This window comes from Petromyzon marinus, chromosome 18 (assembly GCF_048934315.1).
Source record: "Petromyzon marinus isolate PM22_M1 ecotype Great Lakes invasive population chromosome 18, UKy_Petmar_22M1.pri1.0, whole genome shotgun sequence".
In the NCBI taxonomy this organism is placed as follows: domain Eukaryota; kingdom Metazoa; phylum Chordata; class Hyperoartia; order Petromyzontiformes; family Petromyzontidae; genus Petromyzon; species Petromyzon marinus.
In genome coordinates, this window is record NC_133684.1 from 10,165,241 (window position 1) to 10,192,502 (window position 27,262).

At 45.7% G+C, this 27,262-nt stretch overlaps 1 protein-coding gene across 2 annotated transcripts in view; it reads left to right on the forward strand.

The window, feature by feature from the left end:
- The first annotated feature begins 723 nt into the window (after positions 1 to 723).
- LOC116943659 (TBC1 domain family member 9-like) overlaps positions 724 to 27,262 on the forward strand; it is a 68,811-nt gene continuing 42,272 nt past the window's right edge. The window contains exons 1-2 of one of the 2 annotated variants that reach the window (XM_076067877.1): positions 724 to 1,408; positions 19,576 to 19,677. In XM_076067877.1, the coding sequence (XP_075923992.1) occupies positions 1,309 to 1,408; positions 19,576 to 19,677 (202 nt within the window). In that variant the 5' untranslated portion in view covers positions 724 to 1,308. The remainder of the gene's footprint in view (positions 1,409 to 19,575; positions 19,678 to 27,262) is intronic. The other variant, XM_032956696.2, reaches the window with a different exon arrangement.

Consider the following 27,262-nt stretch of genomic DNA (forward strand, 5'->3'; position numbering starts at 1 on the left):
ACAGCCAAGTTCGTGAGGTTTGTTACGTAAACAGAACGTGCCAATTCGTGACTAGCACAACACACCGGTGGTGGCGGGTTAAATGACAAATGTATATATTTACGCGATGTAAACCAAAGCAAACCTCTTCTTTGGTTCTTTCGGTAAAGTCACGTAGAATAAAATAATACAATAAAATTCTCACGACGTTTCGGCCACAACACAAGTAGCCTTCATCTTCTTTGGTTCTTTCGGTAAAGTCACGTAGAATGAGAATAAAATTATAAATTAATAAAATAAAATAACACAATAAAATTCTCACGACGTTTCGGCCACAACACAAGTGGCCTTCTTCAGGTGAAAGGAACAGGCCTGTCGGGACGACGTAGCTTATTGAAGCTTCAATAAGCTAAATAATTGTGTTATTTTATTAGGCTTCAATAAGCTCTGTCTTATTTAGCTTATTGAAGCTTCAATAAGCTCTGTCGTCCCGACAGGTCTGTTCCTTTCACCTGAAGAAGGCCACTTGTGTTGTGGCCGAAACGTCGTGAGAATTTTATTATTTCATTTTATTAATGTATTATTTTATTCTCATTCTACGTGACTTTACCGAAAGAACCAAAGAAGATGGATCCTTGCAGTCACGAAAGCTTTAAATAAAAACCAAAGCACACCTGTATTATAGATTCGTGTAATTCATTGCGACACAAGGGGCACACGTGGAGCTGCCATGGGGCCCCCGCCCCGCCCCCCACGCGGCCTTTACGACACCAACCGCGCGGCCGTAAAGCGTCGCGCGGCGGTCACGTGACGCGGCATGTGCGGAGGGGAAACGGCCGAGATCGCGAGTAGCAGCAGCCCCAACAACAACAGCAGCAACAACAACATCAACAACATCAGCAGCCCCAACAACAGCAACCCCAACAACAACAGCAACAACAGCAGCCCCAACAACAGCAACCCCAACAACAACATCACAACATCAACAACAGCAGCCACAACATCAACAACAGCAGCAACAACAGCAACAGCCCAAACAACAGCTCCAACAACAACAGCAACAACAACAGCAGCGGCGGCGGCAGGGGCCGGTCTTCTCGAGTTGAAACGACGCCTCAAGTGGGGGAGAGTGAAGTTGTTTTCTTAACGCGAGGCAGAGAAGGGAAGCGGGACGAGACGGGACGTGGTGGTGGTGGTGGGTGGTGGTGAAGCAGGTCGGCCGGAGTGGTGAAGCAGGTCGGCCGGGGTGGTGGTGGGGGTGGTGAAGCAGGTCGGCCGGGGTGGTGGTGGTGGGTGGTGAAGCAGGTCGGCCGGGCCTCTCTTCATGCCATGTGGACGCGACCCGAGGAAGCGTCGACGGGCGGCGCGCTATGGAGCACGGAGCGCCACAACGCGTTCTTCAGCCTGCAGAAGCGACGCGCTCTGGCGGGTGAGCTCGCCTTCTCATCTCCACCCCACACGTCCCCATCATCCTCCTTCCACCAACGCCACACAGATCTCTCCCCTCCACCCCCCCCCCCCCCCCCCGTGTAGCCTGCAACAGACAGTCGTGGCTAAGTGCTGTTCGCGAGTAAGCTTCTATGGGGGTCGGTCGGCACGGGGTGTTGGGTAGGTGGCCGCCACCGCAGCCGGTCGACTTTTGTTTTTTTTGGTCCCCCAGTGGCGATGTTTACTACACAACGCACCGGGCACTCACTCGAGGCCGAGTCGACCTAGGGGAGGCCCCAGAGCCGGTTTGGATAATCGTCACCGGTGTTGGTGGCCGTGAGCGTGAATCGAACTCGGGTCGCCGGGTTCGTAGCGCAGCCGTAGCGCTAACCGCTGCTACACTACCGCATCCCACCACAACCACCCCCCCACCACAACCACCCCCCCACCACAACCACCCCACCACCACCACCACCCCCCCACCACCACCACCCCCCCACCACCCCCACCCCCCCACCACCCCACCACACCACCACCCCACCACCCCACCACACCACCACCCCACCACACCACCACCCCACCACCACCCCCATACTAACACGACAGCCACACACAGACCGCTCACTTCATCTCTCGTGGGTGCGCGCTTAGTTTAGGAAAAGTTCACGGGTGAAGTGTGAGACGCCCCGAGTGCCGGGGATCGGACCGACCACCCACCGCTGTTGCTGTACAACTTTTGTTGGCGAGCCAGCCCGGAATCGGAACTCGGGTTTGTTGTTGGTTCGGTGCGAGCGAAATGCTGCGCCATCGATCACCCTCCTTTACCAATGGCAAGTTCCGACTGTGTAAGTACGGCAGTGGGTTTTGCGAGATCGCTTAACGCAATGTTGTTCCCGATTTTGTGTGTGATACTACTACTCAACGTAACGTGGCGTTGTTGATGACGGCACCATTGATTATCGCCACTGTAATTGCTATATCGAGTCACACGCGCTGCGTACACACTGGACGCTTCTGCAAATATTCACGGCACTCAACAGCTTTACTGTCACGCCGTACATTGCCACGGAGAAGCTAGCGTGTCACCGTGCTAAATTACAATCATTAACCACGATACGCCTCAACGTTACCCCCACTGTAGTACTGTAACTACGGTGTTGTGTTTAGACAGCACAGTACTGCAGTACTTTTGTCATCCACTATCACTGCCACACTACTGTACAGGACCCATACACAGACTTGCCATAGTGGATACATTCATAATAATATAGTATTATAACCGTCAACATGAGCACTACATTCCAGTACTGTACTGTGTTATATGACTACTGCATTTGATTGTGTACTGTGGAATGAAAGTGTGTTGTGGAGAGTGATCCCCACAATGGCAATGTGGAATTCCCACCGTTTGCTCATGGACGCCGGTAGTGATGAGCGGTCCACCCCATTGCTCGATTTGGCAGGGCTGCAGCCAGGCAGGACTACAACCAGGCAGGGCTACAGCCAGGTACATGTCCCCTCTCGTCCTCTGGGGTGCCACGGTGGCGATATGTTAACGACCTCGCCTGGTATACAGGATCCTGGTCGTGGACTCGATCCCGACCCTGACGCCTGGTACATTTGGAGTTTGCGTGTCTATCCCCGTGGTCGCGCGCATATTTCATTGGGTCCTTCGGTTTTTCCCTCCACATTTAGAAACATGCATTTGGAGTATTTGGCTGCTATACATTTCCACGTGATGAGTCGCTTCGTTGAGCTAGCATTTGTGGCCATGCCCATTCTGAAAAACAGCTATTTAGCTTAGTGGGCCTTACCTGGCAAAAAAATAGTCTAAAGCTCTCTTCTCTATTGCCCATTCTCTTACATCCCCTCACCCCTCCACTTCTTCCCGTCCCTCCCGTACCCTTTCGTGATCCCGAAGTAGTTACCCCTCTATCGCGTTCACTCATTCCTCAAGCCTTCTACGCCCCTGCCACCTAAATCATTGTATTATTCTGTCGCCGGCATGTAAGCTATGTCACGGATCTTGACTGAATGTGCTTTATAAATTAGATCATTATTTCAGGGCCCAATTGAGATCGAAAGTTTATTTGCAAGGGATACCTGCTTGGAGTTAAGCGCTCAGGGAGGAGGTGTAAATAGGTAACCATCACCATTTCTTGAGTTGGCACACGTAATGCTCCCTGGCCCATGTTATTGGCCTTTTGTTAAGCCATGAAGAAATTTCTTGAAAGCTTTTTGTTTACTGTTCCCACTGAGAGGCTGAGCATTCTGTCCACCTTTGAGTTGCGAAAGAAGTTCAACATACATACTTAGTATCGATTATTCTGGGTACTTATCGTGGAGGACCACGTGGAGGTTATTGGCAGAACAATGGAGAACTTACATCATGGGACCTCCTTTGCCAGTACCAAAATATGAGAATAGGTTTTTTCCCATTTTTTCTGGCAACAAAAAACACACCTTTTACAAGTAATCATGTCTGCATGAACCACATTACTTGTGGTCAGAATGCAAACAAAAAACATACTCTGATAATATATGCGTTGTCTTTGAAACTGATTGGTCCACACCAAAGACAGCTTTCTTTTGAGCCTTGTCTCAAAACGGTGTTAGACCAGAGGACGCCAGAAGGCGTACAGCACAAAGACAATGCACTATCAGAGTAATGAGAGCTTGGGGTGGGCATCTACATAATGGGACCTCCTTTGCCAGTACCAAAATATGAGAATAGGTTTTTCCCCTTTCTTCTGGCAACGAGGCTCAAAAGAAAGTTGTCTCTGGTGTGTACCAATCAGTTTCAAAGACAATGCATATATTATCAGAGTGTTTTTTGTTTGCATTCTGACCACAAGTATTGTGGTTAATGCACACATGATTCCTTGTAATAGGTTTCAGTTTGGTGTTTTAACATCTTAACACCTGTTTTGTTGCCAGATAAAAAGGGAAAACCTATTCTCACACAATGGAGAACTTGTCAACCTCTGCCCATGAAGACCCGTTGCATGGCAGCGTCAAAGCACCAGCTTAAAAGCAATGCCTTTGGCTAAATAACCTAGACAGCACTTCAGAACACTTGGTTTTTTCCCCCCAAAAAATGTCGCTTATCTCTGCAACACACAATAAGAAAGAAGCTCACCGTTTCTTATTTCTTTCTCCCAGCCAAGATAAAGTGTCTCGGCTTAACTGGTTGACTGATGGTTCTTTGGCAGAATTTTAACTTGGACTGCGGGGTGAAACATTCTCCAGCAGTGTTTCTCAATCTTGATTTGAAGCTTTCGTGACTGCAGGAATCCATACTCTTTGGTTCTTTCGGTAAAGTCACGTAGATAGAAAATTCATAGATCACGACGTTTTGACCGCAACACAAGCGACCGTCTTCAGGTGAGAGAGAGCAAGCTACGGAAACAAGGTCTTATATAGGCCTGAAATGGTACAAATTGAGCAATCATTGGAAGGACGTGATTGACCAGGTAAAGTCAACCTGCTGTGATGTTTCCATCCTTCCTGCGATTTTATCTGACTCTCTGAGTTGCATTATTAGGTTGGATGTCTTTGTATTGATGGGCTGGATGTCCTTCTCGCTTAGTCACCGATGCTGCGACATACTAAGCTCGTGCATTGACACGCTAATCTCTCACAATACAATAGCCACTTCCACAGCCTCAGGGAGCCCGTCTCTAGCCCTGACCTATTACCCTGAGGCTGCATCCATCTCAGGCCTACATAAGACCTTGTTTCAGTAGCTTTCTTTCTCTCTCACCTGAAGACGGTCGCTTGTGTTGCGATCAAACGTCGTGATCTATTAATTTTCTCTCTGTGACTTTACCGAAAAAACCAACGAGTATAGTGTTTCTCAACTTCAGCCTCCCACCTTTTGACGATATCTGGCACGTTTCTGATAATTTGGTCATGTTAGAATGTATGTTACTGCATTATTAATACTAGCCTTTAAACACCCTGGCACAAATTTCTTCTTCAGGTGAATTGTAACTTATTATTACAATATTAACGTTACACAAATTTTTTTAAATTACCTCATTTATTGGTTTCTTTCTGAAACCAATACAGGGACAGTGTGGCTTTGGGTTGCTGGCCGGTGAGCCCACACACTCTTTTGTGTATCAGCATGTCATTGTCGTACAATTATTTCTGAACATGAACTTATTTTAAATATCCTCAAGCCATCCATTGTCTTATTCATGTTGAAGCAACTTGGCTGTGGCCTGGCAGGTGCATACATTTGGTTCCATGCACCTATGTAGTATTGGTGTTTATAATTTGAAGCCCTTTGGCAGAACACGTCTGGATAAAGGCCTTCCCACACCACGTTTATCATGGCAGTTGTGTAACCATACTTGATGCTGGTCAGTGTGGGTTGGTGAAGCTGGCTAGCGATGACCGGTTCAGATATCACTCACCACTCGCGTTAACTTAGGCCAGTAATTGAACTTGGCTTGCTGGTTGGATAACAGTACCAACATCACTGCGCTCCCACTTGCGCTACGGTGGTGAGATGTTAACTATATCAGCTGGTATGTAGGAGGTTATGGGTTCAATCCTAACTCTGACGCCTGTATATTTGGAGTTTGCACGTTCTCCCCGTGACCGCGTGAATATTTCTGGTTTTTCCCTCCACATTTAAAAACATGGGTTTAGAGTATTTGGCTGCTATAAATTGTCATCGTTGAGCTATCGTTTGTTGCCAGGTCGCTTCTGAAAAGGAGCTATGTAACTCAGTGGGCCTTACCTGGTAAAAGAAAAAAAATTGTAGTTTATTGGTGTTAAATAAACTCCAATACGGTACCGAATACATTCTTATATTTTGTCTCCTGCGGAAAATAAATTTTCCTTATAGAATACCCCCAATCATTACATATGTGTTGCGTATTATTAACTAGTTTTACGAAGTTACACTGGACCTTTTAAAAATCCCATGATTGCTGTTATGGCAAGCAGAACATACACTTGTGATTATTTCACAAGAGGCAGTGTATATGCCTGTTTGTGTCTGCATGGTCATAGAACAAATGATCCATGTTCAATCCATATGGTTATTAGGACATGTATGCTGAGCCCAAACCGGATTTTGCTTACATTTAAGGTATGGTATGTGGTTAATCATTTATTCAAATGCCAGCCAGAAGCTAACAGGTCCCTGCAGGGTGGGCTGGTAGGAACATTGGAATTTTACACTCAACAGCACGAGATTTCACTTAGTTAAAGTATTGAAAGGGGACGGACGGACGGACACATTAATCTATTGCAGGCTGGTACACTCAGTTTACAACTTCGTTCCTACCAGTATAATTCTAGTTGTATAGTATTAACTAGACTTGAAGATTCGTATTTTGATTCACTGATCAGTAATGTCTAAATGGCTGTTTCCAAGTTTGAAGGTGTAGTGGGTTTTTTTCAATATTTGAAAATGTGTACACTTGAAATGGGCGCTAGCCACGGTGAACAAAATAATCAACTCAAGAAAACTCCGTCTTTGCTAGGTGAGTGGAGGATTACTTGGCATTTAAGTAAAAGATAACCAACTGACAAGCCCAGTCGATAGAGTATTGGTTTTGTTGGAGGATTCCATTACACAGGGACTACACAGACAATCATGCAAACGAATGCTAATGTGGGAACATGCTAATACCCGTGTGCTTGCATTACTAATGCATCGCCACTGATTTGTGCAGGTGCACAGCATGACTCTTATTTTTAGTTTCTATATGTAGAAATACCTTTTGAAATTACAGTAAAACCTTGGATTGCGAGTAACTCGGTCTGCGAGTGTTTTGCAAGACGAGCAAAAATTTTTTTTAAAGAAATATTAATTTGATAAACGAGCGAGGTCTTGCAATGCGAGTAGTACGTAGACGCTTTGTCTGCCGAGCGTCACGTGATCACAACTGATATACGAGTGCTTTGATATACGAGTGCTTTGGATTACCAACACGTTAGCGGGACGAATTATGCTCGCAATCCAAGGTTTTACTGTACTTCATTGCAAACCTTGCCCTAATACTACACAGACCTCGGCATTGATATTGGCAAGCCATGCGATATGCAGGAGACCCTTGAATATCGCGGGGGGGGGGGGGGGGGGGGTTACACCTTCTTGGAAAATGCCGCAAAAGCCAAAACCGTAATATTCATCAATTAAATAATGGGGTTGGGCACATGGCAACCAAAAATAGGCACGTCACAATTGAATTAAGTACTGTACTTTATGCCAAATAAACTAAAAACAAATCAATAGAAATTATCATGTAAAAAAGCTATAAAAACATTCTGAGACAATAAATAATAGTATCAATACTGTACTTAGCGATGATGATGATGATCTGCGTGTCTGGGTGTTGGTCTGCGAGTGGCGAGCGGTAGTGCTATGCTATGGTTAGCGCACTGTGCCACAAACCCGGTGACCCGAGTTAAATTACCGCTCATGCCCAACACCAGTGACGATTATCTGAATCGGTTTTGTGCCTTCCCTGGGTTGACTCTGCCTCAAATGAGTACCTGGTGCTGTGTGTAAATGTTGCCACTGGAGACAAAGGCCGACGGGCATGGTTCTGGCCACCCCCACCCCCTTGTGTGCTGTGCCGGCCTTCATAGGTGCTCGCTAAAAGCACTTGCCCCAACAGTGTTAATAGCCTATACGCTGGGGTCTTTGTCCTCGAAGGTTGCCTCAGCCCATCATCCCTCCAGGGTCAAGAACATGAACACCACTTTGTGAGGATTTGAACGGTGTTTGTACTATGGACAGACGTTCCCTGTCATAGGAATGGTGACAATGTCCACCTTTGGCTCAGGGCTGTAAACAGGACTTGAGCACCACCTCATTGCTCGTTTGAGCAAGACATCACTTTGACATCTTTTTGGAGGGATGATAGGTCTGAGTTGACCCAACTGAGATTCGCACTCCCATTCCTGTGACCTGCAAGTTGAGCAACCTAGACATCGTGCCACATGGGCAGATTTTGGGGCTTAGGCTGTGAGAAGGTGTATGGGATGTTGAAGCAGCGTGTTCTCGTCGACTTGCGACTTCAATTGTAGTCTTTTTATGGAGGCTCAGCGTGATGGCATGGAACCAGCAAGTCATATTTTTCTTAGAGGTTTTGCTTCGGCATGGCGATGAGAACATAATGATGTACGTGAATTAGCGGTTTATGATTTACAGCGGAGCGTGCATGAGATATACGAAGAGCCTTTCATCACTCTGAAGTGTCCGTTAATTGTGTTGGCTCTCCGTGGCCTTGCAGCATTGTTCCTCGCCTCCAGGGATGGAATTGAGTGCGAAAGCAGAAAAGCAGCATGCGTCAGCAGTTCGCTGGTTTAATGAAGTGATTTCTGTACGAGGAGGGAGTTTTTGTTTTAATTCCGCAAAAAATCTAAAATGACATTACAAACAGTAAATCATTGTCAGATTGAGTGAACATGTCTTAATCGCATTTTCATTATCACTGGTTGTGTTGCTAAATGTATTGTAATCGTCAGAAGTGCTGGATTAATCAAATTAAGTATGCTAGAGAAATGGCTTAATGTCTGCCTATGAAGCTGATATGAGATTGTTTAAAGAGTTCCATCCACCCCAGTGTTCATAATTACGACCGTGGTAGTATGTCTTCACGATTCCACTTTCCAGTGCCTGGGCCAGCAGTTGAAGGGTCAGGGTCGGAGTGTGTGAGGTTGGGCAGGAGTGCGTAGCAAGTGCAGATTACGAAATGCAATTATCGAATGTGTACTCATTTATTACGTTGGGTGGACAGAGGTTTGGGGATTTAAGAAAAACCTGTCCCGTGTTTTACCTGCTCAACTGCGGCCTGAATGATGGAATATACATTTACAGAGGACCCTGCCATAGTGGCGGCCACGGGTCACTGTGATTGGCAGGAACCTGGTGCAGCCGAGGAGGGGACCGTGGAAGTGGAGGTCACCGTCCGTTGTCTGCGTTGCGACAGAGGAGATTTCATTAGGGGCATTATATTTTGTAGCAGACAAGAGTCCGGGATGAGATTGTGCATCTGACTGGGATGTCATTGTAATTGATTTCAGCCAGAATGGTGCAGAAAGCTGTTCCGGGGAATCATTTTGGCACATCACATCCATCTCCGCCTTATGTTGCCCTCGTGATACTGTGGTTTTGTGTACGATATTGTGCAAAACTAATCTATGCAGATAGTGAATAGTGCTTTGGGTTGCCAGATATCCTGAAGGACAAAACGTAAATGTAATTTGTCGTTAGTAAGGTAAAAGTCTGATTATGATGCAGAAATGTCCGTGACTTCAAATCATGTGAAAAATGTGAGTACTGCATTGCATCAAATATTGAGTGGCTGTAATTACTGGTCAGAGACGGATGTTGATGTCCACTGGCTGGTGGGTGTGGGTCGTTGTTAGTGTCTGTGTGGGTGCTGATGCTGGTGATGTTCTTGTCCCTCTGCGATGCTACTGGTCTTGCATTTGGTGGTGACACGTCATGTTGTTTTTCTGCACTTTCTATTGTTTTTTAAGGTTTATGCTTTTTTGTATCAATTAACATTGTCAGAGTCCAAACACACAGCCAGAGGTTGTGTTAAGAAGGTTGTGATACAGACCCTTTATCTTAGAAGAACCTTTTATATTTAATAACATGCATGAGATGAGAGAGAGAGATGGCACCACTCTTCGATTTTACATTAACATGCTAATCTCTCACATTAACGTAGCCACTTCCGTGCCCGCGTCGAGGAGGCCGCTCTCCTATCTTACAGTTACATGCTAATTTCTCACATTAACATCACTAGCCCCGGCCACTTCTTTATGACCCTTGGGCTACTCCCATTTCAAACCTTTTAAAAGTCTGCCTCAGCAGCAGGCCATCGCTTTCCCACCTGATGACGGATGCTTGTGTTGCGCCCGAAACGTCGTGATTTATTTTATTTTGTACCTACGTGACTTTACCGAAAGAACCAAAGAATATGAGATAGAGAGAGAAAGTACTTGTTTGTTATAGCATAAGGAAATGCCTCCCTCCCATTGTCTTACTGCAGCATGAAGTATGTTTGCCTCGTTTTGTAATTACAGCAAATACCTGCTTGGTGTTTGTATAATGTGCGAAATGTAGTATATTGTAGAGTGGTACCCGATATTGCAGTGCTCTGTGATTCATGTGTCATGACAGTAGAGTCTACCTGCAGTATGAGTGGACTAGTGGCCACAGGAGGTAATGACAGGGGTATCAGCTGTGAGTATGAAGGGACTGGTGGCTACGGGAATTATCGAAGGGGAGCGTGGTCAAGTGACGGAAGAGGCGGTAGAGTCTGCTGGTGGAGCGAGCGTCCAGTCAGCGAGAAGGTTCTGGAATGGGGGCGTGGACTCGGGGTTGTTGCAGTGAGGTCTCCGCCTGTTCAGGTGAACGTGTCTTCAATAAAGAACCATCTCAAGAAAAGTGTGTCAAGTCGTCTTTACACACGGATGAAGAGCGCTATTTTTATAAAATGTATTACAGATAGCCCCCTAGTTACGATGGTCCGACTTGCGATATTTCGAACTTACGATGGCGATAGCGATACGGCAAAATTGTAAAATATATAAAATTTTGCGTGGCAGGCAAACACAGCAGCGTACGAGGTACGATACTGTACGTTGTGTTTTTATAGCAGATAGGATTGTTTCCTGAAAAAACTTTCTATTAAATTGCAGTTCATATGGGTAGGCTAAGAATTTACCTTGTTTTTTTACTTTACATTTTACTGTGCAATACAGTATTGTAATTAATAAATACATACAGTATATAGTTTATACAGTACGGTTCTGTAAATTGCTCTGTTTTGCTAAATTATCACCATTCTTTTAAGACTCCTGGGTGGGCTAGGCCATCTTCGACTCACGATATTTTTGACTTACGATGGGGTCGTCGTAACGCATCTCCATCGTAAGTCGAGGACTACCTTGTATTATGAAGTGAGCACGGGTTTGTCAATGTGGAGCAGTTACTCTACATTTTTAGAGAAGCTTTCCGTCTGTTATATTCTGCTCATCGAAAAGACCGTGACACCGCTCGTAAGAAGACGTGCTAATCTCATGAAACGCAGCCTATATATGTTTTAATGTAGTCGTAAGTATTGGTGGCTGCATGGTTCGGAGGTCAGTGATGAGTTGCTGAGGACCTAAGTTCGAATCCAGGTTTCAGCTGCCCAGATTTAAACTGTGGCCTCAGCCTAGTCACCAATTATGGCACAAAAAACCCATCAAATTACATTTTGGTTTTACGGTTGATTTGATTTAACTTCCATCCATGATAATTTACCAAAATAGGATCGGTTTGGCGTATATGATCAAGTCTCATAGCAGTGCTTGTGGGAAAAGGTTTGGCCCCTATCTTGATTTTAAAAAATCCCACTCGGAGGAGCTTTCAGACTTCTTGTGTTGGTGGGCCATTGTTGCACATTGGTTTGGGGGGTGAAGGAGCACTGCATGGCAATATGCCGATAGCACCACTGAAATACATTGCCGGAAAATAGACGATAAAAAGTCACAACTGAATGAACGCACATAAATTCAAACTCAAAACTATTTTTTATTTTACAAGGTAAACTCGCTGAGATATGTACATATTTTTCAGAAGCGACCTGGTCACAAATGATAGCTCAACAAAGTGGCTTATCACGTTGAAATTTATAGCATCCAAATACTCTAAACACACGTTTCTAAATGTGGAGGGGAAAACCAGAAGACCCAGAGAAAAATCCACACGACCACGGAGAGAACATACAAACTCCAAAGATACAGGCGTCAGGGTCGGGAAGGAACCCACAAGGACACGACCTCCTGAATACCAGGCGGGATAGTTAACATCTCGCCACCACCACAGCTCTAAATAATGGGACCTTGTCTTGTGATTGCTGCAGTAATAATGTGCAGAGCAAGTAAACAGCTTCCTCTGTGAAAGTGCCGCAAAGGAAACGTAGTAATTGGATCGCAGAGTGTGAAGGCGTGAATAAACGTAGGGCTGTGACAGCTCAAGGGAATGTGTGCTTGCTTGGCAGACAGTAATTCCCGAATCCAAGTCCCATCACTCTATCAGCCCTAGTGCATACGCGCGCAAGGGATGCTAAATCTCTAGGGATTTGCCTTGAAGACGGTTTGTAATGTAGGCCTATGGAGTACTGTACTGTGTTGCACAACTGCTGAAAAAATGTGCATGGGTGGTAATCCAATACCTCTAACATAAGCACTGCCGTGAAGTCACGGAGACTTCATGCATTAAACAGCGCCCGGCGCGTGGTGATGAAATAGAGGATCAGTGGCGCACGGTGAATTTCGACAAACGACTTGTGAGTTCTCATCCCATGATGTGTTTACTACTTCATTCCAAAATAACTTGTGTTTTTTGTTGTTATTATATTACACTTTACAGCCTAGACATAAACAAACGTTTTGGGTTGGGTTTTTTTGTTGTTGTTGCGAAGTGTGATATGTTGTAAAGTGACTTGACGTTTGTTGTGTTAAGAAAAAAAACCAGGTGTGCGTATGCACGGTCATGTCGCATCTGTTCCTTTCAAGAGAGGAAACGTTTCCTCAAGGGGCGGGTGGGAGGAATCTTTCATTTGTGCCGGCCCCGTATGGCCCTGTGCCGGTGTTCTTAATAATCGTCATTCTGCTGTTGGGACTTTTCATCATGGAGCGCGGACACGCGAGCGCTCACCAAAGCACCTTTGCGCTCCTTGTTTATTTCCATTGCTTTTCCAGCCATGTTTCAGCTCGGGGTCACATTGCTTGCATTTAAGTTGGGGTATGCTCATACCTTGATGTGTTTTTTTAAATATCGATTTAAAGCTTTCGTGACTGCAGGGATTCAATACAAATTAAAGAATAACTTTCTTAATAATTTTCTTGCTGTGGTTTTCGCACCTGATGATGATTGCTTTGTGTTGCAGTCGAAACGTCGTGAGAATTTTATTGTTTTATTTGTATTATTTTATTATTTCCCTTCTACGTGACTTTGCCGAAAGAACCAAGAATATGTTTTTAAATGTTTAGCTGGCCAAGGTGGCTCGGTGCTTAGAGTGCTCGACTCGCAGTTGGATTTGTGCAAGTTCAAATACCAGCCCTGGGATCTATTCTGCCCATAGTTCTTCCATGGTGGACAAATAGACTGTCTCTTTGTGGTAAGTCAGCAGTGGTCAGCCTATAGTTTGACTGACTCCTGCCCTAGAAGTGTGGAACTTCTACTGCTGGCTTCGGTTTACCTACAGATGAATATTGTCACATCGCTCAATATGACAGAAAGACAGTTTGCTTTATTTATATTTACTCGTATATAATTGACCCGCAACATCAATAGAATGCCATTACATACCCAACGTAGACATTGTGTTATTTATTTTCCTTGAATTATATTTTACATTGCGTTTGAACAATCAAAAAATGATTGTTTGAAGTGAAGCCGTACACTGTTGAATTTGAATCCCAGGACTGTGTAAAAAAAACAAGACCAGAAGACTGAACTCAACTAAACATCAGTACCATCAACCCAAGCTGTGTGGGCACATGCTCAGTGTTTGCCTGCAGTGGTCCCTGACCTCTGGAGAGCATTCTGGATTCGTGGTTAGGCACGAGTGTTTGTGGGCACCCCAAAGTTTGAGAATGTATGCTGAGATAATTATGACCATAGATCATTAATCTCGGTAAGTTTTTATGTTGTTGAGATATTTACAAAGGGAATAACGTCTCAGGGGCTGCCACACACACACTTTTGCAACACATTTTTGACGTAACTTCCCCCCCCCCCACCACCCCCCCCAAACCTGTGCAATTGACCAAAGTGATTTAGGATATGTGAGTAGAACTTCTCACATACGGCCCGCCTGGGATGTTAGATTAGTTGGCGTGTATGAACTTTTAATTTGATTTGGCCGAGTCTGCGGTGTGAGATTTGCCATCTCCTTCACGCTTGTCATGTGGGGGCTACAGATAGCATCGCCAGGGGCAACGCGCAATGGGTTTTGTCTGCAAGACAAGGGCCTGCTGGCTCGCCTGCAGCTGCACGCCTTTATATTTGTTACACTGTTGCCACCATCGTTATGAGGCTCTTCTATAGCCACCACACCATATCCATCTTGTCCTCCTCCCTAGTGTGCCCTGATGCCATTGCTCTGCCATGCCGTCGGTGTCCCCTGGCAGTGTTGCGGAGTAACGTGTTACAGATAACGTGTTGGCATTATTAGACTCCCCAAAGGTTTTAGTTATCCTGTACTATTACTCTATTGTTGCCATAATCTGATTACCATTGCTTAGTGTGTGCCCTGTGATTACTTTCCTCCCCAAAAAACTAGTGGAATTGGGAACTTGTCATGTCAGCAGCTTCAGTTCATGTGAGAGCAGCAGCAGCCAATATGTACGCAGTGGATTATACCACACAGCTTGCTTGTGTTGTTATATCGGAGTTTAAAGAAAGCTGGCATGTGTTAAATTTAATGAAAACTCCCCCCAAAAAATCTGTGATTTCAAACTTCTCTTGGGTGCCTTCGCCCGAGCGGAGGCCACACATCCCGGTTGTTGCTCGAACTGTGATGACATTCTGATGAAGGTGGTGTCCCTGACGCTCATGCAAGCTGATTTTTCTGCCACCCCCTGCGGATCCCCAGCAAGGCACTGCCAGCGTGAGATAAGGGGACACAGGGAGAGGTGTGACTTGTGGCCTGCCGTGCCACGCTGGAAGCCAGCACGGCCACAGACGCGAGCTGTAATATTATTTAGCCAATGGAGGACGTGAAGGTTGCGTTGGCCTTCTTGACAGTTGATGCCATCGATGTCCTTCATTGGGCCTCTGGGTCAGTAGGAGCAGCTGTGGTGATGCAGCACACTTTGTGGCAGAGGAGGCCACGCACGGATGGTCTTGTCGGTGATTAATGCCTTTTGTGCTTCTGCCATTGTTTGAGGGGAGCCGGCTACTTTTGGAAAAGATTTTCAGATTCAACTCGACAAGCTCGAAGACGAGGGCGTCTTTCTCTACTTGGGGTTCCTTTGAATTAATAGGAGGAGAGGTACTTGAAGCTTGGAGTCCTTCGCTAACTTTTCAAACTGTAATTCCAGAAGGGCACTTTCCTGAGAGGAAACAGGGGCAGGAGCAGAGGGAAGCCTCAGGGAGAGGGCTGCGGACAGGGCAGACCAAAACGTACACCAGGGGTCGGCAACCAAAATAACAAAGAGCCATTTTTTTTCGAATTTGGTAAAAACCCGTATTTCAAGAGCCGACATGCATGTGAGTACGAGACCGCGGTCCTTAATTTAAAACGTCACAAAACAGTCCTTAAAGGGCCACATGCGGCTCCGGTGCCACAAGTTGCCAACCCCTGACCTAGGTGACGGGCCATCAGGAGCCCCGGGTGTGGATGCAGGGGCGGTCCTGAGGCATTTTGCAGAGGCATGGTACCAGATGACCTCAGTTCTGTGAGTCTGGGATGTGGTGCGGAATGGTTTTAAGTTGTCGTGCAGAGCTTCAGAACCAAGAAGAAGAGCGGTGAAATCGGAGCTCCCCGTGGAGGCTTCTGGAAATTGAGGCTGGCTTGGTTGTTCCTGAATCATAACAGGGTTAGAACATCTCTTAGAGATCACGGGTGTTTCAGAAGACATCCAGGCTATTCTAAGCCATTCTGGGCATAAGAGCCCTAAACAAAATTAATTCGCCAACAAAGGTTCAAGATGGAGTCATTGGATTCCATCACTGGAACGATGTGGAGGGGCGACTGTTTTCTTGGTGGATTTCAAGGGACGCCTGCCCGCACCTAACGGTTTCGGAGGGTAACAGACATTATCGGTACTTTGCACTGTTGGATCACCACCTCCATTTCAGTGTTGTACCATTCGGGCTCAGATGGTCACCAAGCAAATTTACAAAGGTCTCGGTGAACATAATTGGGAGTCTCGGGAACCATAAAGTGAATGTGTGTGTTGAATGGTCAATCTGCTAATCAGAGTAGCATCTTGGCCAGATGTAGGAAGAATGGAATAGCCTGCGTATAACAAGATAAACCGCATACAAGAAGTGGTCAGGTCACTCAAAACTCAAGAGCTTAAACCACTGAGAGCCCTGGTTTGAATCCAGGCAGCCACCTCTGATTAAACCGGGATATCAAGTGGAGTTAGTTGATGTTCTTTGCCCAAACCACCAATGGCTGCATAGAAAAACCCATCACATTCAAATTGGTTCTTTGCTTGATTTCGCTAAACTATATTGGGTTTGGTGGTGCTCGAGGCTCACGCACAGGCATGTATGTACCTGCTGGGCTCAAGTAATAACAACTGATGGTAAGAACTGTCAGAGCCTTTACAATACCTGCACCCTGGTTTATAAAAGACCACGCACATAATGGCTAATGTAAGTCTCATCTGCAGATCATACTTGACAAAATGTGAGATGAGGGCATTGGTAGGAACAATATCTATATGGTGAGTTTATCAGTACTTTCACCTTTAAAGTGAGTGGTGCCAATGTTACCGGAAGAAGTGTCCTACAGTACTTTAAAAGGACAAATATACAGTATTGTATGTTTTTAAGAATATGAACATTGTAACTGTGGCTGTCAAATATATGTGGAAATTTTAATGCAAAAGTATAATTGTTTCTATATATAATTCATTAAATGTTTGAATGTGATATGGACTGTAAAACCAGAAGCATATCTGGTCCACTCTTGCACAAAGGCGGTGTGCCATTTACACATTTCCGCATGCTATTTAAAGCACAGCACAACTCAAAAGTACGTCGGAGAATTACACCGCTTAAACTTACACAGCAGTACTCGCTTATTCAACCCCAGGGGAAGTGATGGGCGGATTCTTCCCCTAACCAGGATTTGAACCTGAGCCGTTCCAAATGCTGTGTACGGTTACAGTTGAGCGCCGTAACCATATTGAGCATCAGCAGGCCACATAACGCCAGTGCCGCTTACAGTGGGGGAAAAAAGTATTTGATCCCCTGTTGATTTTGTACCTCTGCCCACTGACAAAGAAACGATCAGTCTATAATTTTAATGGTAGGTTTATTTGAACAGTGAGAGACAGAATAACAACAAAAAAATCCAGAAAAACGCATGTCAAAAATGTTATGAATTGATTTGCATTTTAATGGGGGAAATAAGTATTTGACCCCTCTGCAAAACATGACTTAGTACTTTGTGGCAAAACCCTTGTTGGCAATCACAGAGGTCAGACGTTTCTTGTAGTTGGCCACCAGGTTTGCACACATCTCAGGAGGGATTTTGTCCCACTCCTCTTTGCAGATCTTCTCCAAGTCATTAAGGTTTCGAGGCTGACGTTTGGCAACTCGAACCGTCACCTCCCTCCACAGATTTTCTATGGGATTAAGGTCTGGAGACTGGCTAGGCCACTCCAGGACCTTAATGTGCTTCTTCTTGAGCCACTCCTTTGTTGCCTTGGCCGTGTGTTTTGGGTCATTGTCATGCTGGAATACCCATCCACGACCCATTTTCAATGCCCTTGCTGAGGGAAGGAGGTTCTCACCCAAGATTTGACGGTACATGGCCCCGTCCATCGTCCCTTTGATGCGGTGAAGTTGTCCTGTCCCCTTAGCAGAAAAACACCCCCAAAGCATAATGTTTCCACCTTCATGTTTGACGGTGGGGATGGTGTTCTTGGGGTCATAGGCAGCATTCCTCCTCCTCCAAACACGGCGAGTTGAGTTGATGCCAAAGAGCTCCATTTTGGTCTCATCTGACCACAACATTTTCACCCAGTTGTCCTCTGAATCATTCAGATGTTCATTGGCAAACTTCAGACGGGCATGTATATTTGCTTTCTTGAGCAGGGGGACCTTGCGGGTGCTGCAGAAGTTCAGTCCTTCACGGCGTAGTGTGTTACCAATTGTTTTCTTGGTGACTATTGTCCCAGCTGCCTTGAGATCATTGACAAGATCCTCCCGTGTAGTTCTGGGCTGATTCCTCACCATTCTCATGATCATTGCAACTCCACGAGGTGAGATTTTGCATGGAGCCCCAGGCCGAGGGAGATTGACAGTTATTTTGTGTTTCTTCCATTTGCGAATAATCGCACCAACTGTTGCCACCTTCTCACCAAGCTGCTTGGCAATGGTCTTGTAGCCCATTCCAGCCTTGTGTAGGTCTACAATCTTGTCCCTGACGTCCTTGGAGAGCTCTTTGGTCTTGGCCATGGTGGAGAGTTTGGAATCTGATTGATTGATTGCTTCTGTGGACAGGTGTCTTTTATACAGGTAACAAGCTGAGATTAGGAGCACTCCCTTTAAGAGTGAGAGGGGGTCAAATACTTATTTCCCTCTTTCAAATTCAAATCAATTTATAACATTTTTGACATGCGTTTTTCTGGATTTTTGTTGTTATTCTGTCTCTCACTGTTCAAATAAACCTACCATTCAAATTATAAACTGATCATTTCTTTGTCAGTGGGCAAACGTACAAAATCAGCAGGGGATCAAATACTTTTTTCCCTCACTGTATGCTGTACGTGGATCGCGCTGCCGCCGCTGCTGCTGTCACCGCTGCTGCTGCTGTCACCGCTGCTGCTGTCACCGCTGCTGCCGCTGTCACCGCTGCTGCTGTCATCGCTGCTGCTGCTGTCATCGCTGCTGCTGTCACCGCTGCTGCTGCTGTCATCGCTGCTGCTGTCACCGCTGCTGCTGCTGTCATCGCTGCTGCTGCTGTCATCGCTGCTGCTGTCACCGCTGCTGCTGCTGTCATCGCTGCTGCTGTCACCGCTGCTGCTGCTGTCATCGCTGCTGCTGCTGTCACCGCTGCCGCTGTCACCGCTGCTGCCGCTGTCACCGCTGCTGCTGTCACCGCTGCTGCTGCTGTCACCGCTGCTGCTGCTGTCATCGCTGCTGCTGTCACTGCTGCTGCTGCTGTCACTGCTGCTGCTGTCACCACTGCTGCTGTCACCGCTGCTGCCACTGTCACCGCTGCCGCTGCCACCGCTGCTGCTGCTGTCACAGCTGCTGCTGCTGCCACCGCTGCTGCTGCTGTCACCGCTGCTGCTGCTGTCACCGCTGCTGCCGCTGCCACCGCTGCTGCCGCTGCCACCGCTGCCGCTGCCACCGCTGCTGCCGCTGTCACCGCTGCTGCTGTCACCGCTGCTGCTGCTGCCACCGCTTCTGCTGCTGCTTCTAATTCCAGGATGTTGCCCTTGCCGTAGGGTTGCTGGCCGGGACCCTGGACACTTCGTCTAGCGGGAAAGCGGCCCCCTACCGCATCCTCTACCAGAGCCACTCTCAGCCCTGCTGGTCCATAGCCACAGGTGAGGCAGTGTGAATCTGGAGTCTCACCACCGCTTGTGATCCTGTACTTGGGTTTAAAATAGATATTGTTATAATTTTCATCCCTTTTGTTGATCGTGGTGCGGTATGTAAATGTACTGGGGTGTTGTTCAAAATTGTCAACAGCTTCGAACATATTCACCGGTAAAGAGGGGCTCTCTAGAGCTCAAACGAGTGGAGGTCCTTTTACCGGTACATTAGTGGCATGTACATGCGTTGTGTCGAGGCTGCAACCTCTACCTGAACCTCGCATTATTTGGTGATGCTGCTGCAGTGTCAGTGGCGTGCCAGCACAATTAACAACTCGACACATTAATCAATAACACTGCCTTAAATAGAAAAAGTATACAACAGGCAACGTTTAAGACGATAACCCTTCTTCACAGCACATAGTGGATAAGAGTTGGTGACCTGGTAATAATCTCCATATATATAAAAGGAAAAGTTGTGCATATGTATTTCTGTTCAAAAAATCGAACCCGGCGACCCGAGTTCGATTCCCGTTCACGGCCACCACCGGTGATGATTATTTCAACCACTCCTGGGCCTCCCCTAGGTCGACTCAGCCTCAAACAAGTAACTACTGTGGTGTGTGAACATCGCCACTGGGGAGACAAAGGTGGTCGGGCATGGTGGATCCAAGTCCCGGACGAAGCCGGGCAGTACAGCTAGTTATATTATAAAAATAAAATTCCTGATGAACCATTTTTACATCACCAACTTAGTGATGCATTTGCTGGGTTACAGGTTACTAATGCACCCATCCCCCACCTCTCCTGCCCAGTAAGCTAAGGCAGACGTAGATTCTCACCAATTTAGTTTTAGCAACATTTATTGTGTTTGTAACGCATACCTGGGGCTTAAACCCACTCTCAGTCTAGCATCCGGCTCCCGGGTAAATGTTGATGTTGAGTAATCCCTGAGCGTTTGTATTGTTCTTGTGCCTTTGCTTGCTGGGAATGGTGGCCTATTCCTATTGGAGGTGAGGTTGGTGGATGATCCATAAATTGTCAGACTCCCAGCCTCTGCACGTCAATACTCTTTGGTTCTATTCGGTAAAGTCACGTAGGTAAAAAATAAAAAACAACAATCCTTGCAGTCACGAAAGCTTCAAATCTATAATCTGCACGTCTACTTTGTGGTCAGTACGGCCACTGTTACTGCCCTGTCTGTGATCAATTCCAAGTGTCATCATCCCCTCGTGTGACTTACTATTTTGCCTCCGCTGGTTTTGTCTCGCACGCAAAATACTCTGTAAAGAATTGGACAAATATCCTGGGCAGAATACGGATGAAAGATTCTTGAGACTCAACGAGGCTCTCGTAAATAAAGGTCACTATTCTCGCAAAAAAATCCTTACAAGTGTATATATTTTACATAGTGGAAAGTGATGGGTAAGTGGTTAGCGCACTTTGCTCGGAACCTGCTGACCTGAATTCGATTTCTGGCCACGGCTGACGTCGGTGGCGAATTACCTGGACTGGTAATGGCGTAGTCGTGGACGGACGAAGGGCTGTGGAAACAAATCTGAGGCTAACGAGAACAGCATTGCCTACAATGGATGGCATGACCTAAAATGTTAGTCTGCTATTTCTGTTCATGTAGGCACTGGCAAGGATGGTTGTCCTTTTTTTTTCCCCCGCTGCTGATATAGTCTCTAAATGCTAGGATTAAAAAAAAAACATCTATTGCTCTATATTGTATATGATTAAGTTGTTTTTAACAACCCAAAATATGCACTTTACTAAAAGAACAATCATATGACCCCAAAGTAACATTTAAATTTATATTAGTCACATGGAAAATATCATAAAAACATACTTCCCCATGCCAAACCACATTTCCGACATTCATAAAGTATGCATGCTTTTCTGCATTTAACAACACCACACTACATATACTGTACCCATGCTTGTAATTGTGGGTCTCATCGGAACTTCATTGGGATAATTCGACAACTGCAAATATCGACCTTATTGGTTCCCGCCTGCCCACCGGCATGAAGCTAATCGTTGCAACCCACTGTATGTGCCAAGCATTGGCTGCTGGTAAAGGTGCCCATTCATTGGCATTCGGTTGCTGGGCGTACCACGTGCTCGGAGGCTTGTTGTGGTTTTGGAAAGAGTCACCCGCCATCGAGTTATCCCCTTTCTGGATCTTGCCGTGGTAGTGCCCTCCCGCCCGACGCCTTTTTGCCGAACAGAATTATGTCGAACCGCACCTCCGATTTACCACGGTTGGCTACGTACGGTGGACATACATACGAACCAACGTGTGCTGCATTGCTCTCAAAGGACTGGGGAGACGAGGTGGGAAAGAATTGCACTCCTTTAGTGGAGTACCCATACTGCTGCATTAAAAGTCAAAGGTGATGTTTTGGGCAATGGTTATTATTCACAGCATATAGGGAGGCCAGGGAGGAAAAGAGAGATCGACCCTGCTGTACTACTGTTGACTGTTAAGAAAATTAAGTGGGCACGGCCAGGGCCCATTGTCAGAAAGGACGATGGGCGCTGATGCACGAGACAGGTGGGGAAATGGCAGCAAGATGTATTCCCTGTTGTTGAATCGTGTAAGTTGTGGTACCGACAAGTGGGCTGTTTGGCAGACTGAATGAAGCAGGGTTTTATTTACAGCCATTACAAGTCGAACTCTGTTTTAATTTTAGAGTCCATAGTGAGCTCAAACCGCAAGCATGGACGATTACCAGCACTATTACTGGCAGCCCTGATGAAAATTCAACATTTAGTTAGCCGAAGCCAGCTCGACCTGTAGGATAACCACAGTAGACTTGGCACTGATTAGTACTTGTTTTATCGACCCATTGGGGATGATAAGCGGAGTCCACCATTGACCAGGAAGTGACTTCATAATCATCCGATTGGATGTTGAGCGCTCGAACCACAGTGCCACTCACTTAACAGGTGCTTAAGGCAGCTGTATTGAGAGTAATTCAATATTTTTGTTTACGTTAATTACAAAACATCCATTTAAAGTAACTTAAAAAAAATATCTAATTAATACGCACTCAATCCACTCCCAATGTAATGGGATCTTTCCATCTCTGGAAATAGTGTTTACGAGCTATCAAGTGTCTGAGATGAGATTTGAACCTCGCAAAAGCCGAGTAGTTACGAGGCCACCTGTGTGCAGCAGATACAAAAAAAACAGCCCATTGACCAGAACTGGAGCGGACTGACACATACGGTCATTGCAGTTACTGGGTAAGAATTGTATGATGTACATGATCATCATCAATGGTGCATCCACAGCTGAATGAAGGCTTCCCCATGCCTTCGCCATTCCTTACAGTCATGAGATGTCACAATCCGTCTGCCTCACACACGCGAGCTCATCTCATCACTCCTCCTCTGCAGCATTCTCCCTCCCGGGAATGATCTCTCTATTGACTGCCGTTCTGTCACCAGTCTCATCCATCGACCATCATCCAATTCTGGTCCTGCTCAAGCCCACTTCTTTTCCTCTGCCGTCAATATTATGTCTGTAATTTGCGCGTATTCCCTGTTCCATCTGTCCCTCTGTCAGTCGATGTACTTCCAAATATGCATCTCCCCATGTTTCTTTTGGTACTTTTCATGTTTTTATCCATTTTCTTTGTCAATGTGCATGTTATTGATCCATATGTCACTGTGGGTAATGTGCACTGATTGAAACCTTTTTTGTCGGCACATCGGAACGTTGATTTTCCAAAAGCACATCCATCCAATCGTTACCACAACATTACATCATCACCATCTTTCTTCAGTTCGATTATGTAACTGTTACACAGTCGGCACCTGACCTTGAGAACTTTCCTTAGAGCATGAACAAGGGAAAATAAAGCACCATTGTGGCTAGGAGATGTTAACTTCCTCACCTGGTCTACAGGAGGTCGTGGGTTCGATCTCGACGCTGATGCCTGCTGTATATTTGGAGTTTGCATGTTCTCCCCGCGAGATGTTAACTTCCTCACCTGGTCTACAGGAGGTCGTGGGTTTGATCTCGACGCTGATGCCTGCTGTATATTTGGAGTTTGCACGTTCTCCCCGTGGTCGTGCAGATTTTTCTCCAGGTCCTCCGGGTTTTCCCTCTACATTTAGAATCAACGTGCGTTTAGAGAATTTGACTGCTATAAATTTCCACATGATAAGCCGCGATGTTGAGCTATCATTTGTGGCCAGGTCGCTGATGACAAAAAGCTGTATGGCTCAGTGGGCCTTACCTGGTAAAATAAAAATTGTTTATTCTAGATTTGAAGCTTTCGTGACTGCAAGGATTCATACTCCTTGGTTTTTTCGGTAAAGTCACGTAGGTAAAATAAAAATAAAATAATATCATAATAAAACTAAATTAAATCACGACGTTTCGGAGGCAACACAAGCTTCCGTCTTCAGGTGGAACAGTCACAGCAAGATAGCTGCATCAGGTGAGGAGCTCTGAGACACTCGATCTTATATACAGGTTAAGGGGGGGGGAGGAGCCAGGCCGGGGATGATGATGAGGTGTGGGGCGAAGTTAATCCGTCTTTTGTTATGCTGAGGGTTTGGGGGATGCGGTGGTTCACTGCACGAGGGCAATGGAAAAAAGGCTGTGCACTTATAAGGCAGCTAAAGTTTAGACTTGGTTTATGACATCCCTCCAGTGGTTGCTTAATTTAAAACCATCTTCTTGGTTGAAGTTGTGTCTATGTTTGTATATCTGGATGGCTTCATGGACAAATCTTTGGTAATAACCGGGAGGTTTGCATAGTACTTTGGTATCGGATAAAACAATGTCAGAACCCGCTGTGTTGAGACAATGATCAGCTACGGCCGAAGAATTCGTTCTGCCGTGTTTCAAATCTGATTTGTGTTCGCGAATTCGGTCAGAAATATGTCGTTTCGTCTCCCCGATATAGCAGTCACCGCAGATACAACTCAGTTTGTAAACACCGGGGTACTGTAAGTCAGGAATGACATCCTTTACGGATGGGATCAGATCACGGATTTTGTGTACTGTATTGAACCGAACCTGGATCTTGTGTTTGTTTAGAATTTTGGAAATCTTTTTGGTAACGCCTGCTATGTATGGCAGTGTGATGATTTTGATCGGAGTATCAAGTGGTTGTTTCTGTATGGTGAGATAAACAGCTTGGCGGATGATACGGTCAGAGTAACCGTTCATCTTGAGGGCTAGATGTACATGTTTTAATTCACTGGTCAGGTGGTGTTGGTCAGAAATGCAATGAGCTCTATGGTATAGTGTTTTGATGAGAGAATTATTTTGAGCCGGGTGGTGGTGGGAATCAGGCTTCAAATAGGAACAGAACATCCAAGAATGGCAGCTTGCCATCTTTCTCCATTTGATGGATGGGTGTCTGGAATTGATGTGGTCTTGGAAATGGTTCAAAGCTGGGAGGCCATGTGACCAAATGACGAAAGTGTCATCCACATATCTCTTCCACAGGGAAGGACGAAGGGTGGATGTCTGGATGGCGTCTGATTCAAATTTATCCATGTTAACATTTAATGACCCTCTTGAGGAGCCTTTCAAAACCATCACTTTACCCTACATTGCGGGGATCACAAAAAAGATCTCCAAAATCTTGAATAAACACAAGATCCAGGTCCGATTCAACACAGTACATAAAATCCGTGATCTGGTTCCGTCTGTAAAAGATGCCTTGGCGTCTACAAACTAAGTTGCCTCTGTGGTAGTAGTTACATTGGAGAAACCAAACGACATGTCTTGGACCGCATTCGTGAACACAAAGCAGACCTGAAATACGGTAGCACCAACACCTCAGCCGTGGCAGATCACTGTTATAATTCAGTAGGTTCACATGACATTGACTTCTCCAAGATAGAGGTTCTTTGCAAGCCATCTGGCTACCATGAGAGATTCGTTCATGAGGCTATCCACATATACAAACACAGAGACAATTTCAACCGAGAAGATGGATTCTGGCTTAGCAATCATTGGAAGGATTTGATAAACCATTTCGGGTCTTAATTGATTGATCACGCTTAAGATGGCTATCAGACCGCATCCATTATTTTTCGTCTCCCCCCTCCTCTTTTCCGAACATAGATGGACTCGTCCATCTAAACAAACTGTTAAATCGCACTCCGTGGTGCTAACATAAAAAAACGCCACTTTTTTCAAATGTTCTTGTTGTGGTTTTCACACCTGATGATGACTGCTTGTGTTGCAGTCGGAACGTGGTGAGAATTTTATTGTTTTATATTTTTATTATTTTATTGTTTCCCTTCTAAGTGACTTTACCGAAAGAACCAAGAATATGAATCCCTGCAGTCATGAAAGCTTTAAATCAAAAATATAATCTGTATGTTGAACTTCTTTCGCACCCTACGTAGATAACCGTGCTAATTGGCGGTGCAGGTCGTGCAGCAGATTGTGTGCCGCGCTATGAACCTGGCAACACGAGTTCAGTTCCCGCTCACGCTCAACACCAGGGACAATTATTTGAACCGGTCCTGGGTCTCCCCTAGGTCGACTCGGCCTCAAATGAGTACCCGGTGCAGTGGGGAGACAAAGACGACTCGGCGTGGTGCTGGCCACCCCCCCCCCCCCACCCACGTGTGCCGTTCCGGCCTTCATAGGTGCTCGCTAACAGCACTTGCCCCAAGAGTCTCTGAAGGCTATACGTGGGATCTTTGTCTTGTTTGCCACTCTCACCTCTGAGGCCAAGGACAGCGGGGGGGGGGGGGAATTCAAATCCTGGCAAATTGCAATTGAATAGAAATTTCCCCATCCTGGTATAAATGTGTGCTGCGAGGCCTTTACCATTCAAGTACGCCATCTGCTAATGTGAGCAGGAGTATAAGGATCCCTGACATGTTTTGCATTAGTAGAGCATTGTGTCTCGTGTTCCCATGCGAGATATTTATTAGCGAAATATATGTATTCATTTTGTTTTGTTTTCATTTGATATATCCCGGCCTAAATTATAGTCTCGCATTACGTTGCCGATGATTTGACGTGCGTTGAGCTCGCTCTAGTGTATTATGCAGTCCCATCGCAGTGCCAACAGTCAAATGAGTTTAGGGTCAGTGGGTTCAAGGTGGGTAATTCGATATTTTTCATTTGGCCTCATTTCACATACATTGTGTCATGTGGGGCCAAAACTATACACTGCACCTGTGCAATATACACACGCACAACACTTATCTGTTATTCCATTTTGACTCTTCCATTTGTTACGTACAGTGAACACGATCTCACTGGGTGGGTTGAGCTATTTTTTTAATGGTTTTTGCGTTACACATCGATCTTAGGTTTTCATGTATTATTTTAATAAGTACATTTATTTTCATGGATAAAATTCTGAAGGAAAAATATCACCAGCTTTGCAATTTTTTTTTTATGTACAGAATCAATGAATAGAGGGCTCTGTGGAATACTGCGTTGGTTCACGGTGGACAGGCAAGCACCGAAACATTTGTCAGAGGCATCGATTCCTGAAACGAATGCGCTAAACACGGCACTAATTGCACACATCGATCCTGGCAAATTGCAATTGGATTTTCACGCCCATGTAGTTGCAATCGGCGGAAAAAAAATCCA